This window comes from Theropithecus gelada, chromosome 14 (assembly GCF_003255815.1).
Source record: "Theropithecus gelada isolate Dixy chromosome 14, Tgel_1.0, whole genome shotgun sequence".
NCBI lineage: Eukaryota > Metazoa > Chordata > Mammalia > Primates > Cercopithecidae > Theropithecus > Theropithecus gelada.
The window spans coordinates 12,866,929-12,881,878 of record NC_037682.1 but is presented as its reverse complement, the minus strand read 5'-3'; the positions used below and the strand labels follow the sequence as shown (position 1 = coordinate 12,881,878).

Sequence of the window (14,950 nt, the reverse complement as noted above, 5' to 3'; positions counted from 1 at the left end):
TTTAAAAGGGACTTAAAGGTCCCTTAAAGGGACTTAAAGGACATGGTTTGGGTCAAGTGGTTAAGATGCAATCAAAACATCAAATGAAAACACTAACAAATTGTAAACTACTTCCCAGGAGTCAATGCTGTGACAACAGAATATCCATAAGGGAAAGAACAAGGATTCAGTGCTCACTTTCTCAGGGAGAATACAATGCTTAACACACTTGTTAACCCTGGCTCAAATCTGAAAGGAACAAGATAGTCCTTACCTGCCATGGTGGTTATAGGGGGCAGAGGCCTTCATGTAAGTATCTGGTGGAGGCCCCACTGTAGCGTTTGGTGGGGGGAAGAAGGCTGGATTGAGGTGAAGGGCAGGTGGGATGGCCCCAGGGGGAGGTACAGCAAGATGAGGAGGTAATCGAGGAGGTGGGGGCATGAGATGCTGGTAGTGGATACCAGGAGGAGGAGGAGGGACCCCAAAGCTTGAGGAGAGAGGTGGTGGGGGTGGAATTGGTGGTGGGGGCAGACCCATCAGGGGAAGGGCCGAAGGAGGACGATTGAAGTAGGGCAGCACACTGGGGGGCTTATCCACACGAGCAGATGAGGGTACAAGGTTCTCAGAGGGTGTGGCCCGTCCATCAGCAGAGTCACTAGAATCTCGGGAATGGGCCCGTGGAGGTATTCCTATGAAGCAAAACAGAACTAACGTTACTGCCCAGGCTTTACATAAACCCACAGGACCAGTTCATCCTTCAGGAGTTACTAGACACCCTACAGAGGAAGGTGACTAAAGTGGCTAAGAAGGTAAAATCATCTGCCTTTTCTTTGGCTTCAGAGAAGGTCAGAAGCAACTCAGTAAAGACAAAGACATTAAATCCAAAAAACAGTATCGTCCTAAATCCTGTCAAAGAATGTTTTTCATCCAGAACTCCAGAAGTGCTTCAGAACAGATTTAATTTATCCTTACATATATGTTCTATTTTTAAATGTAGAAGGATCCTGATAGCCCATGAGAAAATGACAGTATTCACTGATGTTCAGGTGAATTGCAGTTGACTTGAAACCCCACATCTCCTGAAGAGTTCAGGACCTCTCTCCTTAAACTAATACTAGTTAACCTCTTCCTGTTGCACATTTAAAATGTTCTCTTTGCCACAGGGTGTTGGCTAGGGAATTTATGGGAAGAGAGGGAGTGGCAGGAACTGGATGACATTTCTATTTACATACTAAAACCAGTAATCAGGGTGAGAAAGAGACACGCATAAAGACTAGACAATTGGAGGTTAAGTGAAAGAAAAATTGGGAGATAGGCCAATAAAAGATCTGCCCACAGCATGAGCACATGACACACAGCTGACAGTAAGGATGCTTAGCAAAAGCTTGCTACAAACCATGTCTCAAATCTGGGGAACTCCTGCTACATTTCAATGGCCAAAATCCTCTACTCCTCAGGGCAGCCTAACAGGAACACCATCACCACATGCCAGTATGGTGCTGTGCACAACAGGAGCTCAGAACATGTTTTAAACAGCTGGAAGCATGGATTCTGACACTGTCAAGTCACTTGATTAAACTTGTTCCTTCTCTCCAGTTTAACAGTTTAAGCCTGTTTAATGTGGAATCCAATAGAACAAGATCACATGGCCCCAGGGAAGTCTTAGAAATAGAAAGATGCCATTGGCAGCAAGTGTGGAGGGAAAGAGTGCTCCTTAAACTAGAACACGATAGTTAATCCCAGCTCCTGAGTAAAGCCTAAGGTGGAATCAATTATGCTGACAACCACCTAGACTTCTCTACTGCAGAAACAGTGTCAGTGCTGTCTTGTTCTTCATGTCTCAAACACATGGCAACTGGCTCTTTCCTAGAGTTCTCTCAAACTGAAGAACAAAAAGGTATTAGGCAAGTGTCATCTGACAGCTAACCACTTCCCCAGCTACTACTGTTGTCACATCTGCAAGGATTCTGTTTTTTATCTATGGCTACAAGTCCCAAAAGAGGCAACCATTTTTATGCAGAGAAAGTCCACCAGCTTTACTTAGTGATTAACAGAGCCCAGGTTTATCAGCACGACAAAGAAAAACTGCACTCAGTTACTACAATCTTTTCAGCAAAGAAAGGTAACATGAAAAGCAGCTGAGTAGAAGTAGGAATGTTATTCCCAATACAACTGTAAAATTACATACCTAAGGAAGGTCAGCGGTGAATTACAGAAAGACTCCAAAACAGAGGGGACTTGAAAATACTTGTCAAGGAAGAAAAGTGTGTCCCTTCTAACATGGAGCAGTAAGAGTTCACACCAAATCTATCTAGGCTGTCAATCTAGTTAAAAGAACAGCTGTTCCTATGCAAGAACAAAGTGGTCCTATTTCTACTTGGAGGATAAACCCAATCAATACAAGGCACTATTTTGAGAGCTGGACCTAAGCAGTGACAGAACATTGGTGATGAAACTCTGCTGTTCCTCCCACTGTAGCAAAAGAAAATAAGGGTGGCTGACTGTCTCAGGGAGGGCCTTGCAGGGTGGCTGCACTTTATCAGGTCAGGTAAATCCAAGGTCTAGTCCTCAGGTTTCTCAGATTCAGAAACTTGCTTCAACCGGGGTGACTAGGCCGTAGGAGACTGATTCATGCTAACCAAACTCACAAGAGACTGACTCATAAACCAGAACACCAATTTATTAATTTACAATGAAAAATATAACTGCCAAGCAAACCGCAGTATTTAGTACTCTCCCCAGTAGGAGACCCTAATTGGGAAACCAAATTAGCATTAAGAAAGTGGCTTAGTGAGTACAGTCAGAATAAAGAGAGTAAGATGAATGTAAGGGAAACTGTCCTCAAACTAGGGTAGTCTGGTGTAGCTTGCTTTTTTTTTTTGAGACTCACTCTGTCACCCAGGCTGGAGAGTGATGGTGCAATCTCAGGTCATTGCAACCTCCACCTCTGGGGTTCAAGAGATTCACCTGCCTCAGCCTCCCAAGTAGCTGAGATTACAGGCATGTGCCACCATAACCGGCTAAGTTTTGTATTTTTAGTAGAGACAGGGTTTTGCCATGTTGCCAAGGCTGGTCTCCAACTCCTGACCTCAGGTGATCTGCCCGCCTTGGCCTTCTGAAGTGCTGGGATTACGGTGTGAGCCACCACGCCCAGCCCCTAACTCTCCCACCCACCCCCGAGACGGAGTCTTGCTCTGTCGCCCAGGCTGGAGTGCAGTGGTCTGATTTCAGCTCACTGCAACCTCCGTCTCCCGTGTTTAAGCAATTCTCTTGCCTCAGTCTCCCGTGTAGCTGGGATTACAGGCATGTGTCACCACACCCAGCTAATTTTTGTATTCCTAGCAGAGATGGGGGTTTCACCATGTTGGTGAGGCTGGTCTCAAATTCTTGACCTCATGATCCACCCACCTTGGCCTCTCAAAGTGCTGGGATTATAGGCATGAGCCACTGCGCCCGGCCTCTAACTTTACTAATGGGATATACCTGCCAAACAGACTAAAACATTTGGTAATCAAAAGAGCACCCTCTCCCCTGGACAATGCTGGAGAAATATTGTTCAATTCTTATTCTCCACCACTCCTCTTGGTTGATTCCTTACAGAATCTTTCCAATTAACGTTTATGAAAAGATTATAGGCACCTTTTAGTTACATTTTAGGGTGGCTGCTTCTTGATAATTTATAGAGAGGCATGTCTTAAAAATTAAGCCCATTCACCATATGCCAATTTTTAGACAGAAACACAGAATTTAGAGCTGATGGAACTTTAAATATCATGTCACTAGTCCAGATGGGGAAACAGGCCCTAAGCAGTAAAGTGACTTGGCCAAGGTCACACAATGAATTATTTGCAGAACCAAACTACAACCTGAACCTGCTTGACTCCCAGCACAATGCTCTTTCTTCTATACAGACCTATTTTGGGGACTACTTGTCGACCATGACACCACTTACAACCACCATCACCCTCCCCCAAACTCATCCACACTGTAGGCTGAGCCTACACCACAGAAAACAAACCCACAAACATCCCCCCCTTCATACAGATGGTCTCCACGTACCCCCTCTTGGGACTCGGACACACTCACGTTTCCGAGCCTGTGCCTCAAACTGTGACAGGTTCTGCCGGGTGGCCGGCCTCACGTCCACTTTTTCTCCATTAAGAACTTTTCCTGGTAGGAGTTCCAACAATTTGTGGACAGAGTTTTCAGAGGCTACCACCACCTCAGCATACCTTAGGAAGGAAAAATTAAAAATGAATGAAATCTGTAGACAACCAAGAGAAGAAAAAAGAAATTCTCTTCTATTTTTAGTAAGAATTGATAAAGCAAAGGACATCTTGCTAAACTAAACACACACACAGCACTACTAACAACAAAGAGCCTAAATCTTTGTTTTTTTGGAATTAAAAATCAGTATTCTTCGCCCCTTAAGATATAAATGTTCTACCACACTGCAGCTAGGTCCCTTTCTAAGGCAGTTTGCCAAAACCAAGGCATTAAGCTGGGCCAGGGGTGGGAGGGATTAAAATTCAGGGCCAAAATATAGTGCTGATCTGTTATCCCAATGGTTACAAATTAAAAGGGGCTTCTCAAATCCAGACCTCACCCTTTGGACTGGCCATTTGCTCGATTCTCTGCAAATTTCAACTCCACCACATCATAGACTCCTATAGAGCGAATAACCTGGATCAGCTGCTGGTCTGTGGTCCACTGGGGCCGGCAAGATGGAAAAGGAAGAGATGTCAAGAGCTATACCCCCGCCTGCCAATGTCCCAGACCCTGCCCCCCAAACCCAGGATTCTAGTCACAACTAAAGCCCCCCAGAGGAAACTCAAAAGCCTGGCAATATTTCAGTTAGTGCAGACTTTTCTTACTGTCCTCACCCATACAGAATTCCAAACCCACTCACCCCCAATCCCCATCTTTAGAGATTGAGAAGATTAAAACTTATTGTAACTTTGACTGCCATTTGGACTGGCTGGTCATCAGTTCAAACACTGACAGCTAGCAATTTTTTAATTATAGATCTGACAGGCTAGAGTTGACCATTGCCAGAACTTCCCCACAGTAAATATATTTTCTAACTTGGAAAAACCACCCCCACCACCAGCCCCAAAACATGACAAAATAACTTGCAGAACAACAGTCACCACCTACCCCAAGTATACTAGAGTTATCAAGGTCTTTAATCCCCATCACCCACCATTATCACAGGACCATCTAATGACCACCAAGAGTTCAAGGTGTTCACTCTGAAATCTCGTCCCACAGATGACCCTGCTAGACATAAAGCCCCAGGGTCAGGGGCAGTAACAAGATGGCAGAAAAAGCAACTACCCACTTAATCATTGCTTTCTTCGGCACCAGTACGTCCTCAGGATAGTTCTCTTTCAGAGATCAATCCAACCTGATCCCAGGAAAAAGAAATCCAACCCCATCAGAGCACAAAACAGTGCAACAGTGGTTTCTGAAAATGCCATCACCTCCCAGTGCTCTCCCTCCAGCCCACCCATAAGCATTTTTGGTTACCCACACTCACCCAGGAGAAGCTGCCCACATAGACGGCAGCTCGTCTATTACGCAGGCCACTGTAGGTATACAGAATTGCAGGGGTCTTGTTGTTGGGCTTGGGAGATGGCTCCTGGCGAACAGGAGGAGGTGGCTCAGTGCTGCTGCTTCTGTCATCTGAGGGCTGTGAGGTGGCTGTCAGCACATCATCATACAGGTCAATCTGATCTGTATTGTTGAACTCTGGGTCCTAAGAGATGAGGGGTTGGCAAAGGTAGGTTTGCAAACTTCATTTTGCTCATTCTGTTTCACTCTAGTTTATTACAATCCAGTTAAATACTTGATAAAACATGTACAAAACTTCCTTGTCCTACCCTAGGAAACAAGGTAAGAAAAACTTCCTGTTGAAACTGTATCACTTAATTCAGACTATGTACATTTTTTTTTCCTCTCAAGATTCTGGTAACAGTCTGTAAAGTTTATGGCTTTAGCCACTGGCAAGAATCAAAAGGCACTGGGTGATTAAGCAAGCAAAGAAAGAATGCATAATGAGATGCATGGGCTGCTGTGATCAATAAGGTCAACTTCTGAAGACGACATCTAAGATAAGCTAATGAAAACTTATTTTCAACATCTTATGCTATTTCCAAAATCAAGTGTTACATAAAATTCACTTGTCTATTTAATAATAAATTTATTTAGAAACTGAATGCAGAGGAAAAGCATGAAAGTGGGCACAAAAATGCAAAAAAGATTGGGAGTTACTGATTTAAATCCCTTGATTGGTACAAATGATTTTTTTTTTTTTTTTTTTTTTTTGAGACGGAGTCTGGCTCTGTCGCCCAGGCTGGAGTGCAGTGGCCGGATCTCAGCTCACTGCAAGCTCCGCCTCCTGGGTTCACACCATTCTCCGGCCTCAGCCTCCCGAGTAGCTGGGACTACAGGCGCTGCCACCTCGCCCGGCTATTTTTTGTATTTCTTAGTAGAGACGGGGTTTCACCGTGTTAGCCAGGATGGTCTCGATCTCCTGACCTCGTGATCTGCCCATCTCGGCCTCCCAAAGTGCTGGGATTACAGGCTTGAGCCACCGCGCCCGGCCGGTACAAATGATTTAGGAAAGCTCTAAACTCATTGTATACTTTCCCATCCTTCCATCAGAGAAAATAAAAAATAAATAAAAGGGAAGGGAATAACAACAGTGGTTTTCCCCTACTAAGTTCTATTTCTTAAATGACATACAGACCCAATGCATTACCATGACATGTATCTAGGAGATGTACTTGTTTTTTCTGAGACAGGGTCTCACTTTGTCACCCAGGCTGGAGGGCAGTGGTGCAATTAAAACTCACTGCAACTTCAACCTCCTGGGCTCAAGTGACCCTCCCACCTCAGCCTCCAAGTAACTGGGGACTACAGACATGCGCAACCATGCCCAGCTAATTTTCAAATTTTTTGTAGAGACAGGGTTTCACCATGTTGCCCAGGCTAGTCTGGAACTGCTGGATTCAAGTGATCCACTGGCCTCGGCCTCCCAAAGTGCTGGGATTACAGGGGTGACTACCATGCCCAGCCGATATTCAATGATATACAAAAAACAGTTAAAGTTCTCTAAAATATAAGGGCCAGAAAATACGACAAGAACCTATACCATAAACTGTATCACAGTGAGCATTTATAATATGAATATGTATTACAGAAGATGTGCAAATTATACATTCTGCCTATGTGATATATTACTATATACCAAAACCCCTAAACTACAACTACTACTACTACTACTACTACTACTACTACAACAATATGGGACCTTAATGTTTAGGATTTTACAGGCCGGGTGCAGTGGCTGACGCCTGTATCCCAGCACTTTAGGACACAGAGACAGGCAAACTGCTCGAGCCCAAAAGTTTCAGACCAGCCTGGGCAACGTGGTGAAACCTTATCTCTACAATAAATACAAAAATTAGCTGGGCATGGTGGCACAAACCTATAATCCTAGCTACTTGAGAGGCAGGAGGATCCCTTGAGCCTGGGAGGTTGACGTTGCAGTGAGCCATGAGTGGACCACTGCAGTCCAGCCTGGGCAACAGAGTTAGACCCTGTTATTAAAAAAAAAAAAAAAAAAAAAGTGTTCAGGATTTTACAACGTAATTATCTCAGAGAAATCGTATCTTTCTTTTTTTTTTTTTTTTTTTGGAGACAGAGTCTTGCTCCATTGACCAGGCCAGAGTGCAGTGGCGCCATCTCGGCTCACTGCAACCTCCAACTCTCAGGTTCAAGCGATTCTCCTGCCTAAGCCTCCTGAGTCGCTGGGATTAGAGGTGCGTGCCACCATGCCCAGCTAATTTTTGTATTTTTAGTAGAGATGGGGTTTCACCATGTTGGTCAGGCTGGTCTCGAACTTCTGACCTCGTGATCTGCCCACCTTGGCCTCCCAAAGTGCTAGGATTACAGGCGTGAGCCACCGTGCCTAGCCTCAGAGAAATCTTTTTAAGGATTAGACAAATATTTTATTTTTATTGCAAGAATTAGACAAAACATTCAAACAATGCTAAAGACAATGCTGCCAAAATGACAGAGACAGCAAGTAGTTCAGTGTTTTAAGGGTCCTACAGCAGTTTCACATTGCTATTCTTTTAAAGAGAGAATAAAGGAGGCACCTAAGTTGAGCCACTTGTCCAGTACCCTGAAGAAATACTTTCTTCAAGGCAACTAAAGACAGGTAACTCCCATAACTTTCTCCCTCCAATATCACGGCAAGAACTGCTAATTCTGAAGTGATCTGAAGAAGACTCACTAAAAAATTTACTCTTAGACCAATCCTTGTATTATAAGAACCTTTGGAAACAATCTTTTAGTTTTTTAGTTTATGTGAAGTACAGTGGAAGAAAACGCACACTAAGAGAATAATCTGGCCGGGCGCGGTGGCTCAAGCCTGTAATCCTAGCACTTTGGGAGGCCGAGACGGGCGGATCACAAGGTCAGGAGATCGAGACCATCCTGGCTAACACGGTGAAACCCCGTCTCTACTAAAAAGTACAAAAAACTAGCCGGGTGAGGTGGCGAGCGCCTGTAGTCCCAGCTACTCGGGAGGCTGAGCCAGGAGAATGGCGTGAACCCGGGAGGCGGAGCTTGCAGTGAGCAGAGATCCGGCCACTGCACTCCAGCCTGGGTGACAGAACGCCACTCCGTCTCAAAAAAAAAAAAAAAAAAAAAAAGAGAATAATCTTGGGTTGTTCTGATAGAGAAGGGGGAAGGATTCTACTTCCTGAAGCATATAAATAATTTCAAATATTATAAACACTCTAAGAAACCCACCAGGAGCAGCTACTCGGGAGGCTGAGGCAGGAGAATGGCATAAACCCGGGAGGCGGAGGTTGCAGTGAGCTGAGATCCGGCCACTGCACTCCAGCCTGGGCGACAGAGCAAGACTCTGTCTCAAAAAAAAAAAAAAAAAAAAAAAGGAAACCCACCAGGAGAGCTTAACCCTTCTAAAAATGTTAGAAAAAGAATAGCAAGAGAGAGTAAACTTTTAGAGGGCAACTTAACAAGAAAAGGAATCAGTGAGGCAAATAAGCACAGGAAGCTTGTTCCATGTAGTCAAACCCATAAGAAAGGATTGTACACAAAAAGGATCAGCATATAAAGAACGAGGAGAGAAGCTAACACTGCAGAGGACAGGGTGGATAATAAAGTAAGATGAGGTCAGCTAGGGCTAATAAGTGGGAAAACATTTTGTGTGTAAGTAATCACCATAAAATATTTCATAGCTCTTATGTCTCAAACCATCCTAACTCTAGACGAAATCACTCTTCTATTCATGTACCAGGTATGGTGAGTTGCTTCTGTGGTTCAAGGTACAGAAAGGATTTATACACATCACTTGATCCTATCCAACGCTCAAATCCTTAGAAAGCACTACTTCACACCAAGATTCTTCTTTTTTTCTGAGATAGAGTGTCAGTTTGTCACCCAGGTTGAAGTGCAGTGGCGAGATCTCAGCTCACTGCAACCTCCGCCTCCTGGCTTCAAGCAATTCTCCTGCCTCAGCCTCCTGAGCAGCTGGAATTACAGGTGTGCACCACCACATCCAGCTAATTTTTGTATTTTTAGTAGAGACGGGGTTTCAGGCTGGTCTCAAACACCGGACCTCAGGTGATCCTCCTACCTCAGTCTCTCAAAGTGCTGGGATTACAGGAGTAAGTCACCGCACCCAGCCTTCTTTTTTTTAAATCAAGGATTTTCAAATGAAACTTAAAGGGAATAAGGAGACACATTATCTCAGATAATCAAATGGAACCAAATTGAGACTCCCTTCCATGCAGTATCTGTAATTCAGATATATGTGTCTAAAATTTCTAATGTAAAAATCATCACTGAAAATTGAGTAGTGGACTAACATGCAGATTTGGACAGCTCAGAGACCAAATGCATCACCAGGAAACCCTTCATACTGTAAGCCTAGGCAACCAATCTACTGTTTTAAGATCCCTTAAAAAATAGGATAGACTAGATCCTGGAGGATCTTGGTATGGCTACCACTTTTAGAAACAAAAGGATTTTGAATGAATACAAAATTATCACAAGATTTAAATGGTCTCTGTGGGCCATAGAGTCTCAGTTCAAAGAAGTTGGTGGGAACTGCACAGGGCAAGACTGTTGAGGGTTCTACTGAAGAAACAAGGTATCAAATGGTTTGGATTTTAATCCCCCAGCATCATAATTCATTTTACTTGTTCAGCTAGTAAAACAGAAACACAGTTAAGGGCCAGAGATTTTTCTCAGGCGATTTATGCAGTGATAGATGAAACTAAAATCAAATTCTATAAATTAAGTGAAAAGTACATTTTACATGCACTGATGTTCAAAGTTTCATTCCAGGGAGATTAAACATGAAACATATATTTAATATTGAACGACTATCTCAAATAATTTTGTGTTCAATAGCACAGAAAGAACTGTGACTGTCTCATGAAACTTCTTGCTTCTCTGTAAACAAAAGAGGTGTGTGATTTTCAATTTAAGTAAGATCTTCTCCACTTGTCTGCTCAATGTTCCTACCCTCCATCCTTCTTCCTGATATCCCACTGAGGGAAGTAACTAGCCTAGGATTTATTTTTCTCAGAGCAACCAACTTGATACCATTTTTTCTTTTAATTGTAACCAAGGCTTAATAAAAAATTTTGGCTTTATAATGACCATTTCCACAGTTCTCACTTTACACCCTCCTTTTCCTTCATTGTACATTGCCATTGTCCACCACCCCTACCCACCAGGAGTGGAATCTGTTTTGAGTACAGGGACCCCTTTTTTTTCCTTTTACTTCACTAGTCCTGGCACAGCGCTTAGCAAACACAAGTAGCTCAATAAATAAATACTTATTGATGGACGTAAGGAAGAGAACTGGGCACACTGTGCAAAGCCTGTCTCAGTATGAGAAGCCAAAACTCCCAGCAGAGCAACTGATCTCAGTCACCTTTCCAGAGTTCTCCCTGGTCCAAGAGAGCCAGTGTGAATCCCAGGACTCCCTATGTTACAGGAATAAAGTAGCTCTGGCAAAAAAGGCTTTTGCAGCAAATGCTCCAAGAGATCTGGGAATAAGCACCATAGGGTTCCATCTAGGAAAAATATTAATTTTCCTTGGGGAGCAAAGTGCACATGAAAGGCTTCCTGTGCATAGGCCAGCCTGGGGCGAAATCGGTAACATTCTTAAAACATTCTAAAACACAATTTGTACTGGGTGCCTTCAGACTAAGCCAGCTTCTAACAATTGTAGCCAAAGTTTGTTTTTTTTTTTAAATAATTTCTGTAGGTTCCAGATGACACTAACGCTAACTTTGTCAAAAATAACTAATTTGCATGTGTGTGGGGGGGAAGCACTCATCCCATCACCTTCCACAAAACATAAGATATTCAAAATTCACACTTTCTTCAGCTTGCCCCGTGTCAAATATTGCCTGTTGGATATATACATCTATTAAAGTCCACATACTATCTTTAGCCTGTCTTAGACCTGTAAAAAAGTCCTTTTTAACAGAGGAGCCCAGAGAACAAACTGTCGAGGTCAATAACTTCTACTCTAACAAAGCAGTTCCACTGGACAATGGATTCTGCCTATTTCTCAAAATGAAATGAATGGCACCATTATCAATCCACAGATAAGAAATTAGAAGGGGAAAAACTTTTCATTAATAACAGAGAAGGCGGCTGGGTGTGATGGCTCACACCTGTAATCCCAGCACTTTGGGAGGCCGAGGTGGGCGGATCGTAAGGTCAAGAGATTGAGACCATCCTGGCCAACATGGTGAAGCTCTCTACTAAAAATACAAAAATTAGCTGGGCGTGGCAGCGTGCACCTGTAGTTCCAGCTACTCAGGAGGCTGAGACAGGAGAATCACTTGAACCCGGGAAACGGAGGTTGCAGTGAGCCAAGATGGTGCCACTGCACTCCAGCCTGGCGACAAAGAAAGACTCTGTCTCAAAAAGAAAAAAAAGAGAAGAACTAAGGAGCGCTCTTGTTATCTTAGTGGGGGAAAAACATAATCTGCAAAAAGTCTGAACTGGGCAGAGTGGCTCACACCTGTAATCCCAACAGTTTGGGAGGCTGAAGTGGGAGAATCACTTAAGCTCAGGAGTTGAGAGACCAGCCTAGGCAACACAGCAAGACTGTTTCTTTTTTTTTTAAGGTAGTAAAAGTCTGATTCAAGTGAATATGGAAAACAATGATTTTGTAACTAAATTAACATCTGGAACTTTTTTATCCATAACTATTCGATTTATTTAAAATTAAAATTTTGTTTTGCTGTGCACAGTGGCTCACGCCTGTAATCCCAGCACTTTGGGAGGCCAAGGCGGGCAGATCACGAGGTCAGGCATTCGAGACCAACCTGGCCAACATGGTGAAACCCCATCTCGATCAAAAATACAAAAATTAGCCAGGCGTGGTGGCCCACGCCTGTAGTCCCAGCTACTCAGGAGGCTGAGGCAGGAGAATCACTTAAACCTGGGGGGCAGAGGTTGCAGTGAGCCGAGATCGCGCCATTGCACTCCAGCCTGGGTGACAGAGAGACTCCGTCTCAAGAAAAAAGAAAAAAAAAAAGAGGAAAATTCATGTATTTAAGACAACCAGCAGCTATATTTAAAGGACCATAGTTAGCCAGAACAGAGACAAGAAACCTGCCATTAAAATGTATAATTGGTGAAGCTGTATGATGGGTACAATGTATTATTCTACTTTTGTGTATGGTTTATAATTTCCACGTTACAAATCCATAATGCATCAAAAAATAGACTTTAATGTAAACTTATGCCAAGTGAAAAATAAATGGCATGTATCCGCCTCTTCTGTTGCCTTCTATCAAAGTCAGGGATCAACCAGGGAACATTCCTTTTCTAGCACATTCATTACTCGCTCTTACCAGGTCCTTATGTGTACCCACTGGAAGATGCAAATGGGAAGAGCCAGCTTAACTTATGTAGAATGGTGCTGAAAATAACCCAGGCAACGTATTAGTAAGTTTTCAATAGAAACTTTGGAACATTCTTGAGAACTGACCTCAAGACGGAAAAACTGAACTGCATGGAAGATTATTCCTTTGAGAGAATTTTTCTTGTGTTTTTAAGAGTCAGGAGGATCTTGCTCTGTTGCCCAGGATAGCGTGCAGCAGCCCAATCATGGCTCACTGCAGCCTTGCACTCCTGGGCTCAGGGAGTACCTCTTGCCTCACTCTCCAGAGCAGATGGGACTATCGGCACAAGCCACCACAACTGGTTGTGTTGTGTTTTTTTTACATTTTTGTAGAGACTGCATCTTGTTATGTTGCCTTGGCTGGTATTGAACTCCTGGCCTTAAGCAATCTTCCCATCTCAACCTCTGGAGCAGCTGAGATTACAGTCAAGAGTCACCGTGCCCAGCTCTAGATAAATTTCTGTATAATGTTCCCTGGTACAATAAAAACAAATCCAACTGAGGGTCTGTGCATGAGTCTATATCTATCATCTAAATGGTGTGTCTAACGTCTTTACCCTTTTACTCCCTCTAGAAAGACTAAAGTTAATCAATACAATTTATTATACCAAAATGCCTGTGGACTTCTCATGACTGGAGTCAAACTACTTATAAAAGCAAGTAAAACTTAATTGGAATGGAGTTGAAACTAAATGTTAAAGTTATCTTTTCTACTTTGTCTTTGCACTGTTTCGGTGGAGGGGACTATACTTCTCCAGCTGCAGGCTGAAAATGTAAAGGAACAGGTATCAACACTGTCCTCATGAATACTGTAGCAAATGTACTTTTGATTTTTAAGTGTGGTTAGTCTGACATCCAACTTTGGCTTCCTGGGGAGTAAATTCTACAGGTTGATTCACCATTCTATTACACCTGCTTTTTATTTGCTCTTAAATCAAAGCCTTTAAAATTAAGCCTGGAGCTTCAAACTAACATAAAGAGGAACGGAGTGTAGTCTTTAAAGTTTCTGCAGGGGAAAAATTTTAGACCGGATAGACGCGTGTTCAAGCCTAGAACTGGTACAGCTTGAAACCACTGCCAGTTTGCTGAAAATGATTCCTCAGATGATCAAGGAAAATCCCAAAGCTCCTGATGACCCCTCACCTGGTTGAACTCCTCGTCAGCATATATATCAATCAAGTCCACTCCTTCTGACATGGCTCCGGAAGGAAGATCGCGAGCCCGGAGGATGGACAAAGTAAGGAAGATGCCACTGCGGGATTCGGAAAAATGCAAGAATTAGAAGGCATGAGGGTCCTGGCCTGGGAGGAGGGCAATGGTTGCTAACCTCCCATCTCCAGAGACGCAGCATCCTAGCGGCCCGTGCTCGGCCCCACCCGCTCCGCCCCGCCCCCGGCCTCGCGCCGCCCCCCGCTCTCCCAGGCCGCCGGGGGTCGCTGCCCATCACCCTCGGGCCCGACCCGGGTAGCGCCGCGTCGGCGCCGCAGCTGCCTATGGCGCGACGGAAAAGTCCCACCTTCGGCTCCTAGGGGCCCTAGGACCGCGTTGCGAAGAAAGACCGCGGCGAAGCCCGCATCCCCTGTCCGTCGCACCTGCCTAGGCCCCAAAGCAGCTCCGGCCAGGGCCCCCGGGTGTCAAGCTACTCCAGCCGCCTCTGCTCCCCACCCAGGCCTACTCTTCGCCCCCAGCTAGGCCCGCCCCGCTCCCTCCCCACACACCCGGCCCGGCGCTCTCTCTGCCCCCTCCCTCAAAGGCCCGCGCCTCCCTCCGCCCGCAGACTCCGGCCGTCCCATCTCAACCGACCCCCTCCCCGCCTCAGCGCCGGCCCGGACCCCTCTTCCGGCCCAACCTGCCCCCGGCCGCGCGCCCCCGTTACCGGGAATATGGCGGCGGCAGCGGCGAGTCCGGACTAGGCCCGAAGCGCGCGAACCGCTCTCCGCCCCAGGTCCCGCCCCCCCGCCGCCGGCGTCACACGCACCGCCACTTCCGGCATACGCA

The 14,950-nt window shown here is 44.8% G+C and overlaps 1 protein-coding gene across 7 annotated transcripts in view; it reads right to left on the bottom strand.

Moving 5' to 3' along the window:
• The window catches only part of CPSF7 (cleavage and polyadenylation specific factor 7), a 29,360-nt gene extending 14,415 nt beyond the window's left edge, over positions 1–14,945 (bottom strand). For 2 of the 7 annotated variants that reach the window (XM_025355253.1, XM_025355258.1), the window contains exons 1-6: positions 14,829–14,945; positions 14,096–14,204; positions 5,519–5,737; positions 4,586–4,689; positions 4,039–4,211; positions 254–668 (exon numbers count right to left, since the gene is read on the bottom strand). In XM_025355253.1, coding sequence (XP_025211038.1) covers positions 254–668; positions 4,039–4,211; positions 4,586–4,689; positions 5,519–5,737; positions 14,096–14,149 — 965 coding nt within the window. In that variant the 5' untranslated portion in view covers positions 14,150–14,204; positions 14,829–14,945. Of the gene's footprint in view, positions 1–253; positions 669–4,038; positions 4,212–4,585; positions 4,690–5,518; positions 5,738–14,095; positions 14,307–14,668 lie in introns of those variants that run through there. The other 5 variants (XM_025355255.1, XM_025355257.1, XM_025355254.1 and 2 more) reach the window with 5 other exon arrangements.
• Positions 14,946–14,950: the final 5 nt, after the last annotated feature.